The following is a 22500-nucleotide window of genomic DNA, read 5'->3' as shown; positions in this document are numbered from 1 at the left end:
CATGCCAAATAAACTTGGACACTGCCCTCTCTAAATCCTTATTAGTCTTTTTTGTTAGGTACAGGGGGAGCATCTGCAAAGGATAAAGTAACCGGGGGAGTACATTCATTTTGATGAGACTAATTCGTCCAAACATAGATAGAGGGAGGTTATGCCAACGTTCCAGGTCTTTTTTGACTGCACTAAGTATAGGTGCAAAATTAAGCTTCCATAGATCCAAAAGAGTTGGTGAGATTTTAATTCCAAGATATGTGAAACCCAAATTTGACCATTTAAAAGGAAAGTTGTTTGGGACATCAGATTTAGTCATGCAACCTAATGGCATAGCCTCAGACTTGTTAAAGTTAATCTTATAACCTGACACGAAACTGAACTCACTAAAAGTATTCATAATTGCAGGGATGGATAACGCTGGAGATGAAACAAACAAAAGTATGTCATCTGCATAGAGGGCAATTTTGTGTTCTATGTCTCCCAAATATACTCCTTTTATTTCAGTATGTAAACGTATGACCTCTGCAAGAGGCTCTAGGGCCAAGGCAAAAAGAAGAGGGCTAAGAGGGCACCCTTGGCGGACTCCCCTAGCCACTGGAAAGGATTCAGAGCGTCGCCCATTGGTTACGACGATGGCTCTGGGTGCCTGATATATAGTTTGGGTCCATTTTAAAAAATTCCCACCAAGGCCAAACCGTTCCATAATGTCAAACAAATAAGGCCATTCAACTCGGTCGTACGCCTTGTCGGCATCCAATGATATAGCTAGAGTTTTTTGTTTATTTTGGAATGAAGAATGAACAATATTTAAAAGTCTCCTAACATTGCTTGAGGAGTAGCGGCCCTGTATGAAACCTGTTTGATCTGGGTTTATAAGAATTGGAAGCAAATTCTCAAGCCTTTTTGCCAAGAGCTTTGAAAGTAGTTTACTGTCTACAGATATAAGGCTAATGGGTCTGTAAGAACCACACATATCATTTGGTTTTCCCTTCTTCAGAAGAACAGAGATGTGTGCTAAGTTTAGAGTCGGAGGAAGACAACCCTTCTCAAGACTGTCAACATACATGTCTGTAAGGGGGCCCACTATTATTTTCCTGAATGTTTTATAAAAGTCTGGGCCAAAGCCGTCTGGGCCAGGTGCCTTCCCTCTTTGGAGTGTTTTGATAGTGTCTGATACCTCTTCCTCAGTAATAGGCCTACATAACATATCTTTTTGATCTTCCGATAGGGATGGGAAATGTATCTTATCAAGGAATTTTCGTCTATTTTCCAATGAAGCAACACAATCTGAGCTATAAAGCTCCTCATAAAACGACTTCATGAGCTTGTTCAATTCCGTTGACTTAAAATGTCTAGTTCCATGTTTATCTAGAAGAGAGGAGATAATATTGGATTCCACCCTTCCACGGGCCAGACGGGCAAGCAAACGACCTGGCTTGTTGCCTGACTCAAACAGTCTATGCTTAGCATAAAATATTTGGGCTTCTGCTTTTTGGGTTAATATTTGATTAAGTGCTGAGCGAGCTGCCTCTACTTTTTTTGCTAAGTGTCTGTTTGGTGTGCGCTTAAATTGAGTTTCGATATCTCTTAAAGCCTCTTCTAATTCTAATTGTCTCTTTAAGGCCTCCTTTTTTTGCGCTGAGGTATAAGATATAATGGCCCCACGTATGGTGGCCTTTGCGGCTTCCCATAACGTTGAAGGGCTAATCTCTGGAGCTTTATTTTCAGCAAAAAAGAACTGACATTGCGCTGTAATGAAATCTACAAACCGTTTGCTGCTAAGCATGGCCGGTGACAGACGCCAATGATAGGTTGATGGGTCTTTGTAGGGAGGGGAAATGACTATAACTACCGGTGCGTGGTCTGATAAAGATTGGGTACCAATCTTGCAATCTTGTATTCTACCCAGGAATTGTCTTGAGGAAAAGAAGTAATCAATCCTGGAATGAACCTGATGAGGGCAAGAAAAGAAAGTGTAATCCCGATCGAGGGGGTGAAGTACTCTCCATGCATCAAATAAATCTAAATCTTTTAGAAATTCACGCAGACTATTACTTTTTGAAGAAGATGTAAGGCGAGGAGAAGACACGTCCAACTCTGAGAGCACACAATTCAGATCCCCGCCAAGGAGCATATGTGGGGAGGAGAATGATGCCAAATCAGCAAGAAGTTTTGGTAGGAAGGATGCTTCGTAATTATTAGGAGCATAGACACAACCTAGAACAATAAGTTCACCATATAGATAGCCAGATATAAGCACATACCGTCCCTCTTTGTCAGATAAGCTTTTCTCCAAGGTGAAAGGTAATGAACGATGTATGAGAACAGCAACCCCCCTACTTTTGGAATTATATGAGGAATGGAATACCTGACCTACCCAGCTCCTTCGTAATTTTAAATGCTCTAATTCAGAGAGGTGGGTTTCCTGGACGAAGGCTATTTGGCATTTTTCTTTTTTTAAAAAGGAGAGTATCTTCTGACGTTTAACAACATTGTTGATGCCTTTGACATTGAGTGTGATTACTTTAACATCACTCATAACCAAATAACAATTGTAAATGCACTAACATGATAAGATAATATGTAAAATATTATTAGGTAATTGCTGCGAGACACTGAGGACCCAAACATAAAGAGGGTAAAAACAGAGGGGGGAAATACAGCGCCTAACATACAAAACAAAAAACACACATTATTTAAAGCTGTCAATATGACACCAGCCCCAAATGCTGAGCCATGCCCCAAGAACAAGCCCCACCCAACACAAAAGACAATCTTAGAATAAATGGGACAAGTGAGGCAAAACGGTAAGCCTCCAATCCTTAGAAAGATCAGTCCAACATTAGGAAGCATTTCCCAACTGCCCTGTCTATGAAGGAGATGAAAAAAGAAAAAAGAAAAATCCTCCACATCCCTCCCGTCCAAACAGTCACTGTAGTGCACATAATCAAACCATTAAGAGTCTACTTAGCGAATGTAGATATTCGGCCATTCAGGACTGCCAAAATATTTTTGAAAATCAAATGTCGGTAAGAAGGCACTCCCATAATAATTATACCTCACCACCATCACGCCGTTTCTTCAATGTCTTCTCTCGTGGCCGTCGGGAACTCACACCTGCTTAAGAACTTTCCAGCCTCCGGAGGTGATTTAAATGAGTGTTCTTTCCCTTGGACTGTGATGAAGAGCGTGGCGGGGTATTGCATCCGGAACCGTATCTTCTTCTCAAGCATCTCCTCGCAGATGTCATTAAACTCGCGTCTTGCTTCCCTCACCGATTGAGAAAAGTCCTGGCGAATCAGAATCTTGTTGTTGCCGCAGATGATCTCGCCCTTCTCTTTTGCCGCTGCGAGAATTCTTCGTTTGTCCCTGGAGTTGTGGAGTTTGATGATTACCGGTCTGTTGTAATTTGGCTGGCGTTCCCCAAGAGACCTGTGTGCCCTGTCGATCTTGATAACCCCGCGTTTGGTCTTTATCCCCAGCGTAGTCGGGAGCCAGCTTTCGAAGAATTCCACCGCCTGGTTCCCCTCAGTGCCCTCTTTCAGACCAATAACGCGAATGTTGTCTCTACGACTGCGGTTTTCAATGTCATCCGCACGGGTAGTCAAGTCCTGTACTTTTTTCTCTAGGAGGGCAATTTTGGTCTCCAGGGACACCGTCCGATCTTCATTTTCTGAGACACGGTTCTCAGCCTCACTCAGTCTCTTACTGTTATCGTCTATACGGCTTGATAAAGCGTTCAAATTGACCTGAAGTTCGGCGAATTTAGTGTCCATAAGGGCGCTGATCTTAGCTGTCACGCTTTGGGCAATAGCGTTAGCCATGTTTCCCTCCTGTTCATCTTCACCCACCTCCGAATTAGCCGTGGTTGTTTTTGGTTCAGCACGACGGCCCCTCGTTGTTTGTCGCTGAGAAGTTGCAGTATCTGTTCCGGACATAATGTTATATCGAAATATCTTCAAAAGTAGTGGTTTGATCGGTCAAAAAGAAAGATATTTAACTGTTAGACGGGAGGTCGATTAAAGGCGACCGCTCACTCAGAAGACATCACGTGACCCCACTTTTGACTTTTTAAAACGGCGTACTTTGCCTTTTATGGAGCCTACCGTGTGCGTTAGTAGTGTTTGTGTATGCGTGCTGGTGTGTTTGCTTGTTGTGTTGTTTCTGTTGACGGGCAGGCTGAGTAGGTATCAGTCCTATTAGGCCTCCTGTGCCTCGGCCTTGTAATTAACCCCTACTGGGCACCCAGGGGTCCGGAGACTACTGAGAAGCCCTCTGGGAGGAACGATTAGAGTAGAGTAGAGTAGAGTAGAGTAACATTTATTAATCCCGAAGGAAATGAAGGTGTCTAGTAGCATACATACAAAAAATGGATTATTTCACAGTTGTTTCCATCTGTATATATTTCTTGCAAATTAACTAGAAAAGGTAAAAAAAATAGTATTGAGAGAGTAAATGCAGGGCAATTTCTGAAGATGTACTGTATGGCTGGATGGGGGGCCCCTGCATATAAGGGCCGTACACACACGTTGCTACTAGTTACTCGCTCAGCGAATGAAGTCCATAGAATGCCAATGTGTACCAGCGAGGCGAGTAGGCGAGTACTGTACAAGCGATGCGATGTGGGCGGGTGGGTTGACCACCTTGTCTTTATCTGTGCACGCCTATGGAGGGCAGTGAAGCACTTTGGTTGACAAATGGAGCTGATTCATGGCAATAACGGGCCCTGTCCCCTCCCTGGGTTCAGGTAACAAAAGACCAACCAAGGTCGGCGTCTGCACCTGCACTTAACACCCGTGTATTGCTTGGTCCGTGCAGCACTCCTACTGGAGACATTGAGAATGGACTAGCTCCGAAAAGTCTGTTTCTCCAGCTAAACCTCAGACTTATGTTGTTAAATTTCGGCTTTAATACACTTTTTCACACAAGCCCTGTGTGCGCCTCCTTTTTTCCTATTATCTTGAATGCATCACAGTAGTACTGACTCTTGGTTTCTTCTCTGCTGTTCTCTGTGCAGTATGTACGGGCGGTGAAGCACTTTGGGGAGGAGGACGGCAAGATGCAGCCGGACGAGTTCTTTGGCATCTTCGACCAGTTCCTGGGCGGCTTCGGGGAGGCGCGCCAGGAGAACGAGAACATGAGGAGGCGCAAAGAGGAGGAGGAGCGCCGAGCACGCATGGAGGCACAGGTACTGGAGCGCGCGCGCGCACACACACACACACACACACACACACACACACACACACACACACACACACACACACACACACACACACACACACACACACACACACACACACACACACACACACACACACACACACACACACACACAGAGAATGTATGGAGGTGCAGGTACTGTAGTAATAGACACACACACGCGCGCGCGCACACACACACACACACACACACACACACACACACACACACACACACACACACACACACACACACACACACACACACACACTGGTGTCAGTGCTTGGCTGCCAAGGACAAGGATTTCTTCGAACTGCACCAGTGCACATCCCTATCTATACTCCAAAAAGCAGTGTGTGTTGGAGCAGGACATTAAGAGAGAGATAGAAAAAAAACGCCCTTTCTTTCTGGGCCAGAATGTGGCATTACGTGATGCTTTTCCTCGACAGCATTGGCTCGGTTGAAACTCATTAAAAACAAAAGGCCATCAGCTGTTCCGCTAAACCCCTCCTCTATCATTTGGTGCATTCAAAGGGGAAAATGGTTTACAGGCAGACCTTGTTTTTGTGTGCAGTGCAGTGAGGGCATTTAAGCTCAATGTCACGAAAATACCCAAAACAAGGACAGTGTCCTTAAAATGACAAAATAAACCAGGACAGGACACAACATGTTTTCCTCCTTGAATATCAAGGCCTTCCCTCCTCACTCGGAATGAATTAACTTTGTGCACAGTGGCGTGATTATACATAGATGCATCCGTCAGCATTTTGTGAAACTGTCTGCATTTGTAGCTGTCAGCACTTTCTGAACTCTTTCTTTCTTTCTTTCCTTCTTTCTTTCTTTCTTTCTTTCTTTCTTTCTTTCTTTCTTTCTTTCTTTCTTTCTTTCTTTCTTTCTGTCTTTCTCTCGTTCTGAGCTAAGTGTAACGTCATGTGATGTTTCTGTCTTGCAGATGAAGGAGCAGAGGGACAAGGAGAGGAAGGCTCGCAAGGCGAAGGAGAGCGGGGAGGACGGCGGCGGGGAGTTTGACGACCTGGTGTCTGCGCTGCGCTCGGGCGAGGTGTTCGACAAGGACCTGTCCAAGATGAAGCGCAACCGCCGGCGGATCAACAGCCAAAACAGTCTGACGGAACGCGAGCGCCCCGTCACCAAGCTCAACTTCTAAAACAAGCAAACAAAAGAAACAACAAACAACAAAATGCCACACACACACAGCTCTACAGTAGAATCCCTCTCCTCAAGCCCAAACGGTCACCTCGTGCTACCCTGTCACTCAGCTCCGTCAAAGGCTTTCTGTCTGCCACTCATCACCACTCCAACCTGCTCAAGATTTTCCTTTTTTTGTAAACTATTATTATATTTTTGGGACACTGCTGCCACCTGGTGGCGAGTATTGAAAGCACATTCATCAATGTGATGCTCGATTTTTGTTTTTGTTTTTTTGTTTTTTGGACTGGGCGTCTCAGGATTTCCATTGCAAACAGCAAAAGCATTGCGCTAGTGCCTGGCCAAGGAGCGTTCAACGGATATAAATATACTTATATAAAAATATATATACTTTACAAAGTTGAGTCAGAGATGTTTCAGACTCTTGCCCTCTTGGCACTTGGCAGAAGTTTAAAAGTGCTACAGCCATCTGTTTACAAGATGGCTCCCACAGAGACAGACCTTTTATCATTATTATTTGATGCAGGTCTTCCGTTGAGAAGATTAAGATTGATGATTAGCGTGCTGGCGCACCACAAGAGAATAAAAGGGCTGCTGGATTTCTGGCCTGAAGATATTGCAGTCAAATCCGATTTGACTGGGAACACTTAACGGGAGACATGCACGCATTATACACACACACACACACACACACACACACACACACACACACACACACACACACACACACACACACACACACACACACACACACACACACACACACACACACACAGACTGTCAGAAGTGCACAGCACACATTGCACGCGCACACACGCACACACACACACACACACACACACACACACACACACACACACACACACACACACACACACACACACACACACACACACACACACACACAGTGACTGTCGGAAGTGCTATTCCTGTCTGGACCTCAGCTGACTGAGCTGCTGGTTGAATCTTTTCTATTCAAACATGCCTGTCAGACGTTCCTGTAAAGAACGCTGAGTATACAGTATAAACAGATATTAATATTGCCACATGAAAGAGGATGTGGCCATGCCATACTTTATGCATCTTTTTTTTGTTCTGTTTTTGATTTTTTTTTTTACATAGGCTAGTTAAATGTGTAATCTGTGGAAAGAAAAAAAGCCCATATTTTGGGTTGACTTTGCAGAAATGGACCTTTTTTATATGTTGATTTTGTTTGTTTGTTTGTTTATTTGTTTAGTACTAATGTAAATGTAAACTAAGGCTCTGGAATACTGTAGAATGGATGTGTAAGAATTCAATTGTCTCTGACCTTGGAGGGTGTCCGACATCACTATAAGACTACACACAAACTTAGTATTTCTGTATGTCTTTATACTCGGCTGCGTCTTGGCTACGGTGGGATGTAGTGTTAATTCAGGACACTACAGTGCGTATGTGCTCAATGTTACCACACTCTTTCGCCGACGAAGGAGAGGAAGAAGAAGAAGAGGAAGAAGAAATATTGTACGAAGGTGGACTTATTTAAGGACAGAATAAGTACTATAACCAAATCAATGCAATACACCACCACCACTACAACCACCATCAGCTCTCATACCCCGTGGATGCCCTCCCCCGGGTCCTTTCTATCCACTCCTCTTAGTGTTTTAGAAGAAAAAAGTTCTTTAACAGTGAGAGGGAAACTCCATTTGGACTTTTTACAGTAATTTAAATGGCCTTTCATGATGACAATGGATCTGACACAAATAAAACAACAGAAAACTCTTTCAGTGTTCTTGTTTTTATCTCGTTGCGACAAGCAGTGGGCAGTTTGAGCCAGGTCTTGTAGCTACACAAATGGAGAACGAAACATCATCTACTCTAGCCAGGTCGTGCCCTCCTAGTGACGCAACAACCTTCTGCGTTGCTACTAGTCAGGTCAAGAGCAATGCAAGTACTTTCTGAGTTCCCGCAAATATGGGAACTTCTACCACTTTGTTGGGAAGCAAACAACCATTAACAAAGCAAGGGAGGCCGTTTGGGAAATGTTAATTGTTATGCTCTTGGTCAGACCAAGTCTCGAAGAGATTTGAAAGTCGATGATAATCAGACTACGTCTGCTCCTACCTCCTGCCAATGCAACTCTAGCCTTTATGAATATGAAATATTGAAGTTATATAGCAATCTAACCGTTCTGGCTTAAAACTTGAATCTTACTGTCAGTAATTTCTGCAGACAACAGAGCACTATTCATGAGAGACTATTTCTTTGTCTCCGATGACTCACTTTTGTACTTCATACACCGTGTTTCAGGGTGTATGGCGTATTGGTTACTAGAAGTGCACAAGAGCGAGACACAGCACGTGTGTCGTTTGCACAAATACACGACTGAATACAAGATTGATCATTATGCTGCAGATGTACTTGACTTTCCATGTTCTTCCCCAGAATTTGAAACACCTGAATCTGCAATGAATATGTTAAATTAGGGGTTCCCAACCTTTTCTTAACTCGGGGCCCACTTGAAATTTTCAGAAATGTTCGGGGACCACCTCTGACCACATAAACAACAAAACTCAAATAAATTGTCAACTACAACACAAACAAATATCATTTTGATTTTTAGAAAATTATTTCACGGCCCACTTGGAATACCTTCAGGGCCCACAGTTTGAGAATCACTGTGTTATGTGTGAATGATCAATGTGTTATCCCTAGCTCAGATGACCAACGTATATGAAATGCTACCCTCTAGTGGTCTGTGGCTTTTAGTGCAGTGCTCTCATGGCTGTGGTTTTGTCTAAAATGTCTTGCATTCATCCTGTGCACTTAGGGTTGGTGACACTGATATGACCTGAAATGGCAATAGCCAACTCACACTCATATAAATAAAATAATTCATACTAGTTGTCATGGAAACGATTGAAATACGCAAATTATCAAATTTTTGAAAAATAAATAAAAAGACAGATTCAGCATTCAGCTCTTTATTATGTCAGTTTAAGTTTATAACTTTGAAGATAATACAAACAAACAGACAAGCATATATGACTAAGAAAACTGAGTTCTGGATAAATTCTTGATTTTGTCAGTTTACAATAGAGTAGCTTAACCATGGCATTTATAAAGGGATCTCTCCACTACTTCCTTTACTTGGATTACTTCTCTTTGACAAATGTCTGCCCTTCACACTTGGCCTATAATAGTACAGCACAGTAAGAGTACAGTACAGTAACGCATTACAAAAAAAACAATGACCAACAAAGGTGACAAAGATGAACCAGAAAAAAAACAGATGGCGTCAACATGTACGTTACTATTAAATGTCTAGAATGAAGTTGTTAACTGATCCAAGATTTTTTTAGTGTAGGCTTTACATTTGGACTATATTGCCAACTTGGTCTTGTGAAGTGAATATTTTAAACAACTTCGACAAGTGTCTGATTCACAACAAGTTATTGATGAATGTTTCTGTGATGTTCCCATATTTAGCTTCTTAAACAATCAGTTTCCCCACCAGTAATTAGTATGGCATGTACTTCATGTACCCCCAAAGTCCAATTCATTGGCATTGGGACAGAGAAGGTCAAGGGCAGGCAGGTGGTGATATTTTTGCTGGATGGTTAGTGTGGGCTCTTCACTATTCACAAAGGACCTTCTCCGTGGTTTGGCGTGAGATCACCTCAACACAATCTCCGTAGATGGTGGATTTCACTTTGAGAAAATCGTCATTATTAAAGGTACACTGTTCAGGAAATGGTCAAAAAAGGTACTGCAACTACGCTGCTCATTAAAACTGGGCTGCCTATTGCCAAATTTGATCTTTACATGAAAGGTTGCTAAGTAATAAACACATATTTTCTAGTATGGTCCAAGTACAGTCATTTTTGCAGCTAAAAATGGCTATTTTTGGAAATCCAAAATGGCGGACCATGGAGAAGATCCCCCTTTTCATGTATGAAAAGTACAATTTTTCCAGTCATAATGAATACTTAGAATATGATGCTGGTGGTAAGTATTCATGAAAAAGGTAACATTAGTGAATGGGCAGCATGAATTCTGGAAATGAACAACTAAAAATCTCACAGTGTCCCTTTAACATGGCTAGGTCTTCTAGCCCCGCGTTTTTCAAGCACTGTGCAGAGGAACAGTGAGAGATGATCTGGTGTGCCATGGAAAATTATAGAATGATACTGTACATTGTTAATATAGTCAATGGGGTTTGTTTTTCAGTTATTATTTATAATTGATGGTGTGCCTTGGCATTTTGTCCTTGGGAAATGGTATACCTTGGCTCAAAAAAAGATTGAAAACCACTGGTCTAGCCTTAGGAGCTAAAGTTTTACTCACTAAAACAACCACGGACCTCTTATCTCATAAATACTGAAGAGCCTTCCCCAATCATCCAGCAAAATGAAAGTCACAGACACAGCAGTTGTGGCCTCTATCTGAGGAGGAATCCTTGGCTGAGGTTGTCGCCTGTCTCCTGTACGAAGCTGGCCACTCCCGAGTAGTGGGCACGACCCCCGACCTCCACCACCACCGCGCGGAACTCTCCACACCTGGTTTCCTAGGCAACAGGAGGACCAAGACCAAGAGTAAAGAAGTGATCAACAAAAATATGCATGCAGCGAAATGATGAATGGTCATTAGGTGGTTATTCTCAGTAAATGTTGGTGAATAGTACTTATGCTTTTGATAATCAGATTTCACATACAGAAGCCTTTCAATTGCTTCGAACATCAATAACAGCTTGTTTAAACATATGAAGAGATAAAGACAGACAGATAAATACAGAGAGAAACACAGTAGAGTGTGAGAGAGGGAACTCAAGGGTCAAATTGAATAGGTACTGCACATGTACTGTATATGGACAATGACTCAAAACCGAGAAAGACACAAGGAAGTTTGCTGATGGCAAACATTGTAAACTGTAAAGTAGCTTAGTTTTCTCTTGCCTTAAGACATGTAACTTCCGGTGTTACTTCCGTCTTCATCAGAGGGTCCCTCTGATGAAGACGGAAGTAACACTGTCGAAACATGTCAGGTAAAAGATAAAAACTTTTACATGTCTTAAGGAAAAAAACCCGAAGTGTTTAAGTTAAACAGTTAGACATAATGAACTTAACACATATGTAAATTAGCTTGAGCACCTGGACAGCTTTGCCAGTGAATAATGAGCCTGTGGCTCCACTCTTGAAGGTTCTGGTCTGGTCGAGCTGGATCAGGCCCTTGTGGTGCTGGAGAGCGATGCGAGCGGTCACTCCGGACCCTGTTGGACTGCGGTCAACCTGGAGGTCCGAAAAGAGCAGTGACACAGAAGAAAGCTATTGGACATTCCATATTTTTGTAATTGTGTTCTTTTTTTCCAGACGAAAATCGATAAAAACTGTTAAAAGAGAAAGTAATTGGAAATCACCGCATACTCAAATGACAACTTCACTTTCAGTTGTTGCACGCATAATGTCTCCTGCACTAAGGATTGCTGTTTTTACTGTATTCTTGCAATTACAATGTTGGCTTGTGCTGTGTGCTGTCTTGTGTGTAACATCAGAGATAAATGAATACTTTTGAAAAGTATGTTGTATACCTTGTGCTTTGGTGGCATCCTTTGTTGAATGCTACCTAAAGCAAGACATTATTCACTAACCTGTGCATCAGCGAACACACAGACATTTGCGGTGGGCTCTTCTGAGAAGCTGTCTTTGCCATCAGTGAGGATGGTCCCATAAAGGAAGGACAAATCTTTATGCTCTGGATGTTGCAGCTCCACCTATGGAAAACAATACATTCTTTAAACACGTTCAATAATGAAATAATTATTAATAATTATTAATATTCAACCAATCTCCAGTTGCCTGAGATTTGACAGCATTGGTCACTGCTGTAGCTGCATCGACCAGGTCTCTTGTCCTAGAGGTGTTGACGTCAAGCCCGAATCTTTCAGCGCTGACAAAAGCATAGAAGGCCCCTCCATAGCTGATGTCAACTACAACCTCACCGTGTCCAGGCACAGTGACTTTCACATCTGTAATCAAAGCACATGGACAATGGGTTCGTTTCTGATATAACTTTGTTTTCCCCCCCATTAATATTACATATTCATCATCTGATGAACATACACAGTGATGGAGATAGCCTACAATCCAGTGCCATATATTCCAAAAGGAACTGGTTTTACCTGTCTAACTCAACCAGGTGATTATCTTAATTGGACAGGTAAAAACAGGTCATTTGGAATATATGGCAGTGGATTAGCTTCTCAATCGAGGTTGCCCATCACAAACTGTATTTACTGTATATACCTGTGGCAAAAGCGAAAGCGGGGACGCTGTGAAACCTCACAGCTCCCGTCTTCCCATCAGAGTACTCTACGAAGGCCTTCACCAATCCGCAAGGACAGTGGATGTTCACCTGTGTTTCCGGAGAGCAGGGGCTTTTCACAAGACCATAATCTACTGCGTAACGGCCAAGCGCAATGACTGCGTGTCCACACATTGTACTGTACCCTTCATTGTGCATGAAAAGGACTCCCAGGTCCGCTTCGGGTAGCTCGCTTTGGACCAACAGGGCACCATACATATCATAATGACCCCGGGGCTCGAACATCAGCACTTTTCTAAGATGGTCCAGGTTCTGACGCACGAAGCGTCGCTTGGATAGCACCGTGTCGCCAACTATCTCTGGGTAACCACTGGTGATGATACGCAGAGGCTCGCCTCCCGTGTGCATGTCCACGACAGACAAAACCGAGCCATCGTGAGGTGGAAGACGTGGCATGTCCATTTTCCTCTGTCTGCAAGAAAATGTTGTAACAGAGCATTGATCATTGTGCGTCTTAAAGGTGCGCAACAAGTCAAACGCAATACATTTCCCCGACAGTGCATTTCATAATGGACAGAGGGAAACCTTTCTTTGGAGCTGACAAGACAATGCCATTGGAAGAAAAGGAAAGGAAACAATCACGACTAGCCTCTTAGAAAGATAATACCCCTCCCCTCTGCAAAGTATTTATCAGTTATTACTGAGTAATAGTTCTGTAATAGTTATGTATTAGTTCCGTGTAAATTGGATGTTTACAAACAAGACAGTGACCACGATTGCGCTACCTTTCTTTCAACCCCGCAGAGCTCAGAGTTTACATGACATGACGGAAGTTTGGTGAAACGCTTCTGGCCAACAGGGAGCGCTCCTTCCGCAGTCCCTAGCCAAAGTTCTCCCTCTTTTGGTCGACACCGCCTCCTCTTGACCTGGAGCAAGCGCCAGTGTTTTTTAAATCACTATGCTGCCCAGTCGTCATTCATGTGTTCGCAGTCAGATTAGTTTAAAGATTATCTGTAAGTAGAAATACATGAACATTTGTTGTTTGCACTTTTGTCTTGCATTAATCAAATAATTCTGCAATTAATGTGTGCGCAAAGCATTCATAGATTATACGATTGTAGTAAACGGTTGATAGGTTTATAGACAGTGTAGATTTGTTCAACGGGTCAGTTTTTATTCTTTGTTGCTGGCTTGGCCTATAATTGAATGTCAACAGAGAGATACAATTTCAGGACAGGAACTACTGTAGCTTCAGAGGGATTGAGACCTGTCACATGTAACATGCAGCATGGGTACACTCCAATGCAGGACGCGCTATTAAAAGACACTGTAAAAATATTTTAGACTAGAGCATGGTGCCATATTTACTACTTGTCCGGGTCAGGAAAATGACATAATGCAGAACCCACACGCTTTCTTTATCTTTTACTGATGACACCTCTGACATTATAATTACGGTAGGCTACTCTACGGCTCTATTCTGTTGAAAGATCATAAATGAAAGGTATGCAGCCTCTTGGTTTCATGGTGGTTATTATACCAGTGACTTCCTAGTAGGGAGCATTAACTGTTCAGATGAATAGAGTTTTTGGATTTAATTGCTCTTTTTGATAGATGGATTTGTACTTTACGCATCCGAACCCTTTGCGCAATCATTAGTTCACGCTTTGTGTCGAGTCTATCTATCTTCAGATTTTCTTTCGTAACAATATGAAGACATCTTGCCTTTGACTGTTAAATTGGCGGGATATACCTGAGCCCTGCAAACGCTCTAATGCAGGCTACGCCATTCATTTCTCCTCAGCGTGCGCAGTCACGGGCGGGCTTGGTACAAGCTGCGCTCCAGCCTCAAAGGGGCCGGATCGGTCTTGAACTTGGCGGTGGGTGGAGTTAAATTTCAACACAGTGGAGTCACACTCTCATACCGCTTCTCCACTTTCTGCGAAAACTCAAAATCTAGTTAGTCGAGCTGACACAGAAGATTGAAAATTCAAGAGATATCATCACTTCATGTAAGTTGCTGCTCGCAATTGTTACGACTTCAATTACTCTAGACATGCTTTATAGACGCACAAATGTTATGAGATGAAGGTGAGTCTTTACTGTAGGTGCATCATCTTTCAGCTATGGCGAGTGATCGTGCGGTGATGATGACCACTGTTGATTATGTATAATGGAAGATCCAAATATAACATAGTATTTAGTCTTCCTTTAAAAATGTCATTACTCCTACTTTTGAACCGGTTGCCCTCCACTGTTTTGCTTGTCAGGTAGGAATAATCAACTCGCGTCCTTGGCCTTTCCCTTGTGACATTCTGCACTGGCGTTATGGAATTTATTATGTGTACTGATGAGCATTGTCGTCCATGGCCACACGCACTTCGTGTGAGAACGCGAAATGTCGCTCATTATTTGACTGCTCTTGGTCGCCAAACGAAAAGTTCATGACTCCCTGTCGTGAATGATTTGTAGACCTAATGCTTTCCTCAGTAATGGCAGTTAACTATGATATTGTGTTAAACATTGTACGATATGAATGGCCAATTCATTCATTCTTAGCTTTCAGATTTATAGTCAACGAGATGCACTCTCCAAAATATACCTCTTCAGCAAGGGATGAGAAGTTGCATCTATTCTTCCATTGTGTTTTGCAGGTCTGGGTGCGGTTTGTGATGACTAAATGGTCTGGGCATCCTTCCAGCACCCCTGATCAATCATGACCTCACCCTAGGCCCTGTGTTCTTCACGCCACCCCACAGGTAGGCTCTGCACACACTCAAGGCTGGCATGGCTCTCTGTCACAGATACCTCTTTGTACTCAACACACACAGGCAGCACTTAGTCCCCAGAAAAGATGCAGTGACTATCCTAGGGGTCGGATTCTGTGCCTTCATGTCTCTCATTGACAACTTCTGTACCAAATCAGAGGGCAGTGACCCTGCAGGCGACATGGGTAAGTGGTTAGGGCGTCAGACTTGTAGCCCAAAGGTTGCTGGTTCAACTCCCGAACCCACCAGGTTGGTGGGGGGAGTAATTAACCACAGCGCGCTCGCCCATCCTCCTCCATGACTGAGGTACCCTGAGCATGATTCCGTCCCTCCGCACTGCTTCCTTGGGGCTGCCATTGCCAGGCTGAGGCATAAATGCAATTTCGTCGTGTGCAGTGTGCACTTGTGTGCTGTGGAGAGCTGTGTCACAATGACAATTGGAGTTGGCTTTTCCTAACCTGGTTCTCACGCGATGGCGAAGGGTCTGCGTGAGAGCCAGGCTAGGAGTTTCCCAGGTCGGCTTTCTCTTTCACAACTTGTACCTGGCTCAGCATTGCCACGGTTCACTCAGCAACAGTCTGACTCGGCATTATTTTTAAATCACATCAGTCAGATGGAAATGTGCCTGTGTCCATGTGTCACCATTGAGGGGATTGTGTAGCCTACCTCAGTGTTCATCGTCAGGCTGTTTGTTGCTGTGCCACTGTTTGGAAACTTCCAGAGCAAATCTGTTCAAAAGGGTGTACGTGATCTGCCAGGGGGTCTTTGATTGCAGCTACTGCAGTGGGTGTGCCAAAGTGGGTGTGCCAAATCACTGCCCTGGCTGTCACGACTGCAAGTCTCTGTGACACTTTGGTCTGGCTAACTGGTCAACCCATTTCTCAGAGGAAGAGGCAAAGGGCCTGTCTAGCTCTCGTTCATGGAAGGAACTCCGTATCCTATTTGTTGAAGTTAATCGATTAGACTACCCATTCCTTCACTCACCAGTCAATCAAATTGGTGTGTCATTGGCTTGAACATGCCTCCTACTGAGACATTTGAAATCATTTATGAATGAAATTATTGGATATTGTCAGAATATTGTAGACACCATTACAATGCTGTTAAAATCCACAATATCTTAGACCTCCATCTTACTGCCGGGATGATTTGATATGCAACAGCTTAACTCTGTACATTAAGTAAGTACAGTATATGGGTGAAAGGGTGTCCTTGGGTATCACCTGTCACCCGGGGTTCAGAGAACACAAGCCTTGCCAAGTTTTCCCTCTAACATAGGTGATTTCCCTCAGCTGTGCATGTGGTGATTGTGAGCTCTCATTAGTATGATCAACTGTTTCCGAGATTGTATGGGTGAAGTTTGTGGCATGCAGGGACTTTATAGTAGGGTCTTTATAGCAGGGTCTTCTATTTTAAAACCAAAAAATATGATGGGCTTTTGTGCGTTTATTTGAGATAGAACAGTGTGAGAGAGACAGCAAACGAGTGGGGAGAGAGATGACGAAGGATCGGGAAACATCCTCGGGTCTGAATTGAGCTAGGGCCCCTCCTGTAATGGTACAGCATCTAAGCCAGGGGTGGGGAACCTTTGTCATTCGAGGAGCCACTTCAAATTCATCCAAGGGCCGTAAAAGACCTCCGAGGGCTGCATTATGAACAAAAACCAGGATTTCACCCTGCACTGCAGGCCTATATTGAATGCAGCCACTTTCAAAACAGACCCCACCTTCTATAAGTCCCCTGAATATAACTTGTATTGCAAATGTATTTTCTAAGTTTCCTTAGAAAAGTCCGCAAGCGGCCCTTGAGACATAGGTTCCCCACCCCTGATCTTAGCTCAGTGAGCCATGTGGTCCTTTTACAATACTTTCTGAATCCCAGATTGTCACCTCTGCCTCTGGACTGAAGGACGTTGGGAAGATCCCTATTCCAGAACCTTCTGTACATGATGCCCAGTAAAGTTAAAGCCAGTAGAGCAGCACATGCCGTGTCTTCCTTTACTGTCAAAGGTCGTGAGGTTTCTGGAGTACATCCAATATATTTGAACTTGAGCTCTCCACTTGTTGTATCATGCAAGACTCACCTTCATATTGCTAGGAATTAAGCATGGTGGCATTAAGCTTTTCCCTTAAGCTAGGTAAAAGCCCCAGAGAATGCAGAGCACAGGATTAGATTGTCAAGTAAGTCAAAAAGTAAGACAGACTGAAAAAGGCACCTCTTTTGGACAAAAGCTCTACAAAATAAGTGCAGTTGCTAGCAATCTAATACGTCTAACTGCCACGACCTATATTAATGAGAATCTTTGTGACAATCGAGAACCTTCCGACCCCAAAATAAGAGCTTTGTCTCAGTTCTACCTACCCCTATCCCTCTACCCTCCCTTCCCATGCTTCTAGCCAGTGCTGTCATCTGACACTGTAACGGTCGGTCATCTGAAAAAAGAGGACACACGCGGCGTGCGCGGCGTGTTGGAAACAGAGAGCTTGTGATCTTTCCCAGCCACAACGGCAACGAGTGTGGCTGGCTGCCGTTGGTGACACGGTTGAAATATTACCCTCTGGTCACCCACCTCATTGCCCAGTTCTTCTCAACACGGGGCTGCGAGATTCGTGAAGGGACCCTTGTAAGGACCTGCTGCTTAATTGTGAGGGGGGTTGAGGAGGGTCAGTGTGTTGGGGTGCAGTGGTGCAGTGAGGGACAGTAGACTGAACTGTAGCTGCAGCTTAAGCACAGGTGGTGAAGGAGTATTTTGCCCAATAAAGGCAAATGTGCACTGAGGTCTTTAGTGCATAGTGTCGTGGAAAAAATTGAGCACTATGCACTGTGCCTTTGCTGGAAGTGACGGCTGAGCATGGCATTAGCTCGCCAAAATATGAGTTGGCTACTGTTTACAATGCACAGCGTCTGGTGCTTGTATTTCCATGTCCTTCACCCCAAAGGACAACAATCACACATACAATACTTTGGTGGGCATGAAAAGGTTGGTGTCCCATCAACATTACTTACAGAATTAGGAGACTGTTGACCAAACTCTTCTTCTGAACTGAATGCCACATTTCCTCCGTGTCATTGTCAACATGGTCGCCGTTTAGTGCGTGCAGTGTCCATCATTCAAGCACTGCATTTTTCCGCCATTGTTAGGAAATCATCCTGGCACTTTCAGTGCACTGGCTCAACCGAAAATTTCAGCGTGAGCGCCCTAGGCACTGAAAAACAGTGCCCGAAGTGCACAAGTGCGGCATTTGAGACACGGCCTCAGTTACTAAAAACATTTTAAGTTGTCACATTGCCCTGTCAAACACATTGTATAATTGGGGTGGTGCTTTATTAGTATGAAGAACTTTTTAGGGGTGTTTTTAAGCTTCGTGTTTCTAAATATGACAATATGACAACTTATGCAATTGCTTATGCCTTTTGCTTTTTACATCAGTATCATTTGTATTAGTTAGAGGAAGTGCAGTATTAGGGATTTGAGGCATTGCTCTTGGAGAATTTCCAGGTATGAATTAGTGGCGGCCTTGGCCGTGATTGGACAGTGTTCACACAATAATTCAAGACTAATCAGCTCCGTCCACATCCTTAAAATACCTTGGCAATGCAGTCTGCCAACGAAAGCCTTTGGCATTGTATTCCTAGTACCGTAGTATACTTACAGTAGACCTGAGCTGTTGTCATTGTTATTCAATAAGACAACAATAAGTTGTTTGGTGGCTCAAAGTCAAAAAAAGTCGGAAGGTATTGTAGGTACACAGAAAAACGGTAGATCCTTCCATGCAGAGCCTTTGTTATAACTTAACTGTCACAATAATGTTGATGATCATGTCTTAATCTGTCACATAAGACTCTTGGTAATGGCATAGTGATGTTGTTATGATGCACTTACACTTTTACAGCATGAACAGTTTTCATTTGAGGGGCCACTTCAAATTTGATAAAGTCCTCCAAGGGCCTTACTATGAACACAAACCAGGATTTCCCCCTGCATTTTGGGCCTCTATTGAAGGCGGTCACCTTTGCAACAGAGCCCAACTTCACTAGGTCCCCTAAAAATATAACTTAATTGTATTGCGAATGTAATTTTTAAGCTCTCTCCATAAGACATGTTGTCATGTTTCATGTGAAACTGCATAACATTAAAATTATATCGGGGGGGGGGGGGGTAAGACGGTTCCCCACCCCTGGGTAGCCTCTTAGTGCAGATGAGGTCGCCAGCGAGCCTATTCACTATTTGCTGGAAATACTTAACTACATCATAACAACATTGATATGACAGGACAGAGAGCAACAGATTAAAGGACCAGTTCAGTCAATTTCAATATGCGGTTGTATTGCTCACGCTACCCTTGACTTGTCAGTACCCGGTGATGCCACATCGGCTAAGCCCTTTCCGAGATATGAGCTATTCTAATGGGGGCAGCGTTTGTTTACAATTTTTTTTTGAATTAACATCGGCCTACTCCAAATATTTTCCCATAAGGTACCGCTGTTTGCTAGTTGTCTGCTGATGTTGTATAACCTTTCAGATGTTTTTGGGAATAAATAAAAATGTTTTTATGAAATGTAAACAAAGAGCTGCCCCCATTACAATGACCAAGATCTCGGAAAAGGCTGAAGAAGAAGAAAAAAAAACCTCAGGTACTGACAAGTCCAGGGTAGTGTGAGCATTACAACTGCATGTTGAAATTGACCAAACTGGTCCTTTAAGACAGCCATTATAATGTTGGTGACAGTAAGGTTATAACATAGGCTCTGCTCAAAGGGGTTAATTAATACAATGAGCTACTGTCTTGCAGAAGCCAACTTAGCTGCTGCACATGGTGTTCTATGTAGCATGGTAATGACACTGGGCAGGCTGGCCTCATTGTTGGTCTGGTTGGTGTGTCTGTGCTTCGTGGGAAATTCTGTCTGTCAGACTGTCGCAGATCAATCACCTTTCATCCTATTTTTGGGCTGCCCAGATGCCTCACAGTTCAGTCTCTCTCTCTCTCTCTCTCTCTCTCTCTCTCTCTCTCTCTCTTTTCTCTCATTCTTTCTCTCTGTCTTTGTGGGTGCGTATGTGAGCGTGCTCGCGCGCCTGTGTGTGTGTGTGCGTGTGTGCGTGTGCGTGAAGAGAGAAAGTGTTCTGTCCTCTCTGATGTCAGAAGGTTGGCTGTGATATTGTAGTTTAAACTGTGTGTGTGTGTGTGTGTGTGTGTGTGTGTGTGTGTGTGTGTGTGTGTGTGTGTGTGTGTGTGTGTGCGTGTGCGTGCGTGCGTGCGTGCGTGCGTGCGTGCGTGCGTGCGTGCGTGCGTGCGTGTGTGTGCGTGCGTGTGTGTGTGTGTGTGTCTACTCTCTCTGATGTCAGATGGTTGGCCATGGTATCTATAGTAGACACTATCCCCTGCACCTGCTATGCGTGTTTCTAACTGTCTCCCTCTGTCTCTCATCCTATGGTACGTCCGTGTGCATGAATGTGATACCTTCTAAGTGATAAAGTACCTAATGTGATTTCCCCTCCCTCTTTCATTCATTAATTCATTCATTCATTCATTCATTCATTCATTCATTCATTCATTCATTCATTCATTCATTCATTCATTCATTCATTCATGTATTCATTCATTCATTCATTCATTCATTCATTCATTCATTCATTCATTCATTCATTCATTCATTCATTCATGTATTCATTCATTCATTCATTCATTCATTCATTCATTCATTCATTCATTCAATCATTCATTCATTCATTTATTCATTCATTGAAAGGGTCTCTCAGTTCATTGATTACTCAGTTTCATTCATTCTTTCACTGTTTTAGCCATCATGGCGTTGCGCTTCCATGTTTGTTTAGCTAATTCTAATTAGTTTGCCTGCCCTGGAATGTGTCAGGACTTCACCACATCTAAAGGGCACGCACCTCCATGTTACAGCTCCCTACACGCACATTCAGCTGTGGAGGAAGACTGTGCACATCCCAGGTTAACCCCTTAGCGCAGAGCCTATGTTATAACCTTACTGTCACCAAAACTGTAATGGCTATGTCTTAATCTGTTACTTAAGGCTCTCGGTACTGTCAGAGCAATGTTGTAATGATGTAGTTGAGTATTTTCAGCAAATAGTGAATAGTCCCGCCGGCGACCCCATCTGCAGTAAGAGGCTACGGTACAAGACATAGGCTGGTGGAAGTTTTGACCTTTGTTTGACCTTAGGCACCTGGAGCGACATATCCCTTGACACATGGAGGCTCTTGAGATTTTAGGGTTTTTAAAATTAAATTTGTGGGTATGTTAGAGCTGAATGAACAACTCCTAAAGCACAATGAAGGTCAGAACTTATTTCATGTGTTTATGAGCTTCGGAGGCTAAGATATTTAAGTTTTAATAGGCAGAGGGCTTGTTTTCCCAAAAAGGGCTTAGGCATTCAGCAGGCATTTTTTCAGGTGCCTTAAGCTAGAATGACTTAAATTGAGGAGTCTGCAACCTCAATAGGCGAAGCATAGCTCTGGTGTGGAATAAAACACAAAGAATTTCAAGTGTGTAGACTCCTTGCTTTAAAACACTATGCCTATGTGACACCATGACACTATGACATGCACTGTTCCACCTATGAAACACTGGAATACTTTGTTGAAAATGAATACTCTACATGACATTACTGCGACATCACACAGAGGCTTCAGTAACATGTTATGACTTGGTCATTGGCATTATAAATAGTCTCAACAGATTAAAATTAAGTCCTGAAGTTACTGTATGGATTGCCAAGATTCCGCCGAGCTGTGAAAGTACCTAGCAACCAGGCAAGCATGGCTTCAATTGCTCCGTTTATATATGAGAAAGACTTACGAGTCGTTATGTCTGTGTACACTGCTTTGCACATGTGAATAGGAATGTGTGTGTGTGTGTGTGTGTGTGTGTGTGTGTGTGTGTGTGTGTGTGTGTGTATGTGTGTGTGTGTGTGTGTGTGTGTTTGTATGTGTGTTTGTGCATGCATGTGTGTGCATGCGTGCGTGCGTGCGTGCATGCCTTCGTGCGAGTGTGCGTACATATTTAAGGGGGAGTGTGTGAGTGTGTGTATGTGCATGGGC

General features: G+C 43.4%; 3 protein-coding genes across 5 annotated transcripts in view; 2 read left to right on the top strand and 1 right to left on the bottom strand.

The window, feature by feature from the left end:
• daam1b (dishevelled associated activator of morphogenesis 1b) overlaps nucleotides 1–8124 on the top strand; it is a 176110-nt gene extending 167986 nt beyond the window's left edge. For all 3 annotated transcript variants that reach the window (XM_063223556.1, XM_063223554.1, XM_063223555.1), the window contains 2 exons: nucleotides 5012–5182; nucleotides 6146–8124. In XM_063223556.1, the coding sequence (XP_063079626.1) occupies nucleotides 5012–5182; nucleotides 6146–6358 (384 nt within the window). In that variant the 3' untranslated portion in view covers nucleotides 6359–8124. The remainder of the gene's footprint in view (nucleotides 1–5011; nucleotides 5183–6145) is intronic.
• Nucleotides 8125–9310: 1186 nt separating this feature from the next.
• On the bottom strand, nucleotides 9311–13538 carry LOC134468595 (trans-L-3-hydroxyproline dehydratase). The gene is made up of 6 exons (XM_063222496.1): nucleotides 13449–13538; nucleotides 12645–13135; nucleotides 12198–12367; nucleotides 11990–12112; nucleotides 11493–11630; nucleotides 9311–10909 (listed from the first exon to the last, which is right to left on the bottom strand). The coding sequence occupies exons 2-6, from the start codon at nucleotides 13123–13125 to the stop codon at nucleotides 10784–10786; spliced, it is 1038 nt and encodes a 345-aa protein (XP_063078566.1). The 5' UTR covers nucleotides 13126–13135; nucleotides 13449–13538; the 3' UTR covers nucleotides 9311–10783.
• A 956-nt stretch (nucleotides 13539–14494) lies between these two features.
• LOC134468224 (nesprin-2) overlaps nucleotides 14495–22500 on the top strand; it is a 270548-nt gene continuing 262542 nt past the window's right edge. Inside the window, exons 1-2 of the mRNA XM_063222166.1 lie at nucleotides 14495–14675; nucleotides 15318–15422. The gene's annotated coding sequence lies outside the window, so the exon portion shown is untranslated. The remainder of the gene's footprint in view (nucleotides 14676–15317; nucleotides 15423–22500) is intronic.

This window comes from Engraulis encrasicolus, chromosome 18, assembly GCF_034702125.1.
Source record: "Engraulis encrasicolus isolate BLACKSEA-1 chromosome 18, IST_EnEncr_1.0, whole genome shotgun sequence".
In the NCBI taxonomy this organism is placed as follows: domain Eukaryota; kingdom Metazoa; phylum Chordata; class Actinopteri; order Clupeiformes; family Engraulidae; genus Engraulis; species Engraulis encrasicolus.
Note: the sequence above shows the minus strand (reverse complement) of the source record. Positions and strands in the feature narration are given on the sequence as shown.

Bases quoted from the DNA above. Each gene is read 5' to 3' on its own strand.
- LOC134468595 (XM_063222496.1), bottom strand. From the start codon at position 13,125: ATGGACATGCCACGTCTTCCACCTCACGATGGCTCGGTTTTGTCTGTC. The intron at 12,113-12,197 runs GCAACTGGAGAT...TGTTTTCCATAG, and splicing joins CCAATGCTGTCAAATCTCAG to GTGGAGCTGCAACATCCAGA. The intron at 10,910-11,492 runs GTGCTCAAGCTA...CCTGTTGCCTAG, and splicing joins TCACTGGCAAAGCTGTCCAG to GAAACCAGGTGTGGAGAGTT.